The 5,919-nt window shown below is 37.1% G+C and overlaps 1 protein-coding gene across 4 annotated transcripts in view; it reads right to left on the reverse strand.

Moving 5' to 3' along the window:
• Positions 1–5,919, reverse strand: part of LOC106877815 (HSPB1-associated protein 1) — a 22,078-nt gene that overhangs the window by 15,259 nt on the left and 900 nt on the right. For 2 of the 4 annotated variants that reach the window (XM_052966042.1, XM_052966043.1), the window contains exon 2: positions 1,310–1,541. In XM_052966042.1, coding sequence (XP_052822002.1) covers positions 1,310–1,541 — 232 coding nt within the window. Of the gene's footprint in view, positions 1–1,309; positions 1,542–2,812; positions 2,997–4,635; positions 5,913–5,919 lie in introns of those variants that run through there. The other 2 variants (XM_052966041.1, XM_052966044.1) reach the window with 2 other exon arrangements.

Below are 5,919 nucleotides of genomic sequence, written 5' to 3' on the forward strand. Positions count from 1 at the left end.
GTTTTGGCAGGGTTTTTACAGCTGGATGCCCTTCCTAACACCAACCACCTTATAGGGTGGGCTGAGTGCTTTTACAAGGCACCAGCACAGTAAAAAAATAAGATAGCTAACTTCTTTGATATAGCCTTGAACGTTAGCTTTGGCTTATTCTACCCATATATATATATGTATATGTGTCTCCTTGCTTTGACATCCTGGGATAATAAACTAGCAAATGGACTCTTTCATTTCCAGTCTTCCATAAAAATTTGCTCAGCCATGTGGAAATATAAGCTTGCTAAAAATAGATAAGGGTTGGAGTCAGGGCATCCAACTGTAGAAAATATGCATCAACAAATTCCATTTGAGCCATGCTCGCATGGAAAAATGGTTGTTAAAACGGTAACCTTGATGATGATGATGATGATATTATACCTTTCTTAGTTTTGTCTGAATGTTGTCCAGGTGAGTGATTGCAAGTCTGTTTAATTATATTCTCCATTTAATCAGTTATGTTCATTGAATGCTATTGAGATATCATACCCAAGATATTTGATGTTACCTAGAATTTTATATTTTTTAAATGATGTGATGTGAGATATAATTGGTTACTGTTGTTTAGTCTAAGGTTAGCACAGTTGAGATCTAAGTTTATGATGAAAGGCATTCCAGTCACAATGATCCTATTTTTTGTATATTGGGAGTTATATTATCCAATGTAGCCTTCTTTACAGAAGATGGTAGAGTATGAGTTAAAGGAGTTTTGGTTGCTATTTCTAGCAAGTTAAGTATCTGGCAAGAGTCTCTCACTTGGTGTTTTTATCCCTTTTGTTACCATTGTGGCAATTAAATTTGAAAATAATAGAGTTTAGTAAAATAATTTTAATTATTAAGCTGGTATTTGGAACATAAATTGATTTCAAATTCTGGCACAAGGCCAGCAATTTCAGGGGAGGGTATCAATTACATCAATACCAGTGTTCAATTGGTACTTATTTTATCAACTCCAAAAGGATGAAAGGCAAAGTCAACCCCTGCAGCATATGAACTCTAAAGGTAAAGTCAGAAGAAATGCTACAAAGCAATTTTTCTGGTGCAATAATGATTCTGCCAGACACCACCTTTATTTGGAATAGAGATTAACAAGAAACTTTGATAGAAGATTCTAATTCGTATCTCTTTAAAACAGGAAGAATCAGAGGCAGTCTCAGGTAGGTTGGTATCAAAGGGGTTTAAAGTGTGATTACCTGTCTGGCTTAGTCAATGACAAGTAAGTTATTTAGTAAACATTGAGGTAGGTGAGGAAGCTGATATCCTTTGCAGTACTTACCTTGAAAACAAGGAAGACAACCCAGTCTACACGTGACTGACTTCCCATTCAATAATTTAGCCAGATGACGTGGTTTCCATGATGAGGCTGGCCAGTGTGAAATCATGTTACAGAACACTAATGGTCTATTTAATGTAGAAGATTCCACAAGATGTGATGTTGTCAGAATATCCTTTCTACTCTCTGCAATCCTATTTAGACAGACATTTCCATCCATAATTCGTTCAATACTCTAGAGAAAAATAAGAACATCATTGGTTTTTAAATCAATCTTTTTGATACAATATGGGCGCAACATAGTCACTTGACTTGATTTTAGAATATAATAGTGTTTGAATAAAAAATATAAAAAGAAGTGAGTCCTCTGGATATTACTGCCTTGAGTCTTAGGACTCATATGGCAGATTATTCAGTTCCCTTGGCATATAAGTGACCAGGATCACAAGATTCCCACTGAATGGGATTCAGGGTTACTCATTTACGACTGAGAAGACTGGAACAATGCAAGATAAAGTGTTTTGCTCAAGAACTCAACACACCACCTGGTTAAGAAATTGAAACCACAATCATGCAATTGTAAGTACAACACTAGGCCATGTGCCTTCACAATTAATTACAGGCAGAGATTTACTTTGTGTTTAATTTTATATACAGATAAAAGACAAAGTTGACTCCTTATCTCAGTGGGATTTCATATATCATTATAGCTAAAAGCAGAAACAGATTTTCTGTTAGTAAAATACAGTCCAGCAGCTAAGTTTGTCTCATACCTGTTGACATTACAGAAATTCTGTTCTCTTTATCTATTTTTGGTTCTCAAACAATAAATCTCATTTTTGCAGTGGCCTTAAATGAATCAATGTTTTATATTAAAATGAAAAAATCAGTGAGACCCATTCACTTGCTAAAATATTAATGTTACTCCAAGTGCAATATTTTAAGCATAAATGTTCTCATTTTCCTAAATGAATGGAGTACCAGAGACTAACAGTGTCTTTTCATACACTGTCGCAACATAGTTTACATGAAGTCTTCAATTTTATTTTATTTCACCATAAACTCTATGCATTTGATAATATGGATCACTTAAAGTGGATGGAACTTGTGGAAGAGCAAGATCCAGGAAGACACGGGATGAAGTACTGAAGGCCTATTTCAAGGCACTGAGCCTTACAAAACAGATGACAAAGGACAAAGATATCTGGCGCCTTGCTATACTCAATAAGACTTGCACACCATTGCAGAACTGATATCCGAAACCACCTTGGTTAATGCTCCAAGCTGAAGAGGGCTTTGTCTTGCGAATTACTTGGTAACCCTGTCGGTGCTGGTTGCACATAAAAGACCTGTACCAATGCCATGTAAAAGGCACCTCTACCAGTGTCACGTAAACAGCACCTGTGTCGATGCCATATATAAAGCATCTGTGCTGGTACCATGTAAAAAGCACCCAGTACACTCTGTAAAGTGGTTCAGCAGTTAAACTGACCATAAATATTCTACCTCTTTTATAGATATTTTCGATCTAGTTTGGATTCTTTGCAATCAAATTTGAATTTTTCAAAGGAACTTTGTAAGACAAGCTAAAACGCAGAAAACGGTAGAAAGTAGGAGTCTCCATCCCCGAAAGAATATTCGATGACCACAAATCAATTCGAAGCTACTTCCCCGAAATTGGTGCTCAAGCCTTGAAAAAAAAAAAAAAAAAAAAAAAAAAAAAAAAAAAGAGTCAAACTACGTCAGCCATAAGGGAATACATGTCTGTCTTATTTAACTCGTCCAATGGAGCCCACTGTTACTCGAACTTCGATCTAACCCTGAGCGTGGGACAACAAACTCGAGTTGGATAAACTCGAATAGTAAGCTCTTTAATCTTTATAACTGTTTTATGAAGTCACTTTTTTTTGTTAAAAAACTGTTCAATTTGTAGCTCCTCAAAGCGAAAGGGCTGGTTCTTTTAATGTCACTTTTGGGTAAAGTTCGAATAGAAAGCCCAAATAGCATAGTTCTTGAAGGAAAACTCTGCAGCTATCAAGAACTTATGAGCATTACTTTTGCATAATACTATTACTAACAGCAATTCACCATACGTAGGCATAAAGGAAAAAAATGAGCTCATACTAATCCTGATATCAAGACCTGCCTGAATGTGTCCACGTGTTATCCAAGACACGTGCATGCCATGTACAACAGACAGTCTAGTTAAGACATACCACAGGGGGAGGAAGGATGTAGCATAAACCCGCGCTTTAAAGCAATTTTATGCAATTTTGGGGGGAGGGGGAGGGGTGAAATTACCCTTATGATCAGCAATTGTTGATTTAAATCAAACAAGGTTTATTAGCTATCCTGAGATAAGGCTTTTTAAATTTTCCCAACTGATATTTCTCGAAAAAAAGTTGCAGTTTGTGAAAATGTATAAATTATTTTGAATGAACAGTTCAAGCATACGCAAAAAATAGAGAAAGAATGATCTCCGCTTGTTCAGACAGGTCGACGCAACGGAGCATCTTTTGGTAGAAGCTATCGTAGTGTTCAGGAGTTATTTCATCAAACTTTTCAGATATCAATTGGTAAAGCTCCGGCTCGTTCTTTGCCTCGCCTTGGATAACCGAGTGTTTCCAAACGGAGAAAATGTTCTCAATTGGGTTTAGGAAAGGCGAATATGGAGGCAGAAAGAACATGGTAATGCCAAGTTCCTTAATAGTATCTGCCAGTCCATGATAATGGTGGATCCTGGCGTTATCAAGGATGAAGACAGGATTGTTGGTTTCGTTGTGGGTGCACCGTTGGTGAATCTCGATCAAACATTCTTTGAACCTTTCTCCGTTTATGTCCGTTTCAAAAACTTGATGAAAAATCATCCCATATCGATTCATGGCTGCAACAACCGAGATATTTCGGCTGCGTGCAGCCGGAACAGAGATATATAGGGAGTTTCCGAACTGGGCTCGCCCCTTTCTAGGACACGTCACCACTGCAAACTCCACTTCGTCGAGGAACACAAAGTTTCGGTCGTATAAATCCTCTGATCGTTGGCAAAACAATTGAGCATATTCCATTCGCAGGTTCAAAGCCCGTTCATTGTTTCTCTTCATAGGAACTGTAACGAGAGCCTTAAATGAAAAACAGACATGTAAGTGCAAAAACTAAGTGAAATTATAATTTTCTAACTGGCCATAGTGAATGAAAACCGACTGCGGTTGTATACATGAAATGTGGCAAACCTCTGCATATGTCATTTTCTATTGTTTAAATTCTTATTTCAATGAATACGTTCCCACCTCTCTCAAAGAATAAAACGATAAAGGAATGAAAGGGCATACCTTCAATGTGTAGTGGAATTCTTTCAGTACCCTGTCAACACAGCTGATGCTGACTTTGACTCCGAGCTCCTCTTGAACACGGGATTTGATGTCTTGCAGACGTAGTAAGCAATTAGCATCTACCCATGACAAGATGATCTCTTTCTGTTCATGTGTGAGAATAGATCTCTTGTCTCCGCCTCTTTTTCTGGCAGCAGAAGAACCAGTCTCGTTGAAACGTTTGATTATGTTCCAAACAGTGGTGTATTTAAGGGAAAAATGTCGTGCGATATCCTTTACACCCATTCCGGAGCGTGATTTTTCGCAAATTCTTCTTCGTTTGTCGTCGGAAATCTGGGTATAAATCTTTCGGTTCATGACGAAAATTGAGAGCGTATGTATGCAATGAGCAGAAAAGTTAAATGTAATTGGACAATCAGGACCATCAGCTTTGAATACAAATTTTATAATGAACGGGCTGATAAACATACACGCGTTGTCATTTCACCATTCCCACGTGGACGCATTCAGGCAGGTCGTTATATCAGGATTAGTATGAGCTCATTTTTTTCTTTATGCCTACGTATGGTGAATTGCTCTTAGTAATAGTATTATGCAAAAGTAATGCTCATAAGTTCTTGATAGCTGCAGAGTTTTCATTCGAGAACTATGCTATTTGAACTTTATCCAAGAATGACCTTAAAAGAACCAGTCTGTTCACTTTGAGGAGCTGCAAATTGAACAATTTTTTAACAAAAAAAATTGACTTCATAAAACGGTTAGAATGAGCAAAGAGCGTACTATTCGAGTTTATCCAACTCGAGTTTGTTGTCCCAAACTCAGGGTTAGATCGAAGTTCGAGTAACAGTGGGCTCTACTGGACGAGTTAGATAAGATAGACATGTATTCCCTTACGGCTGATGTAGTTTGATTTTTCTTTCTTTTTTTTTTTTTTTTTTTTCTCAAGGCTTGAGCACCAATTTCGAGAAACTAGCTTCGAATCGATTTGTGGTCATCGAATATTCTTTCGAGGATGAAAACTCCTACTTTCTACCGTTTGCAAACACTTCAGCGCATGCCTGTTGACCGTTTTCTGCGTTTTAGCTTGTCTAACAAAGTCCCTTTGAAAAATTCAAATTTGATTCAATTTGCAAAAAATTCGGATCTATTTTAAAACGGGGGCCACAGTTTTCATTAATGTTTTACGTAGTGTTTTTGGTACCGAAAGACTTTCAAACTTCGTATACTTATCTATTTTGTGTTATAGAACAGAAAAATATTTTTGTATTCCAATTTATTTCATGT

Source organism: Octopus bimaculoides, chromosome 3 (assembly GCF_001194135.2).
Source record: "Octopus bimaculoides isolate UCB-OBI-ISO-001 chromosome 3, ASM119413v2, whole genome shotgun sequence".
NCBI lineage: Eukaryota > Metazoa > Mollusca > Cephalopoda > Octopoda > Octopodidae > Octopus > Octopus bimaculoides.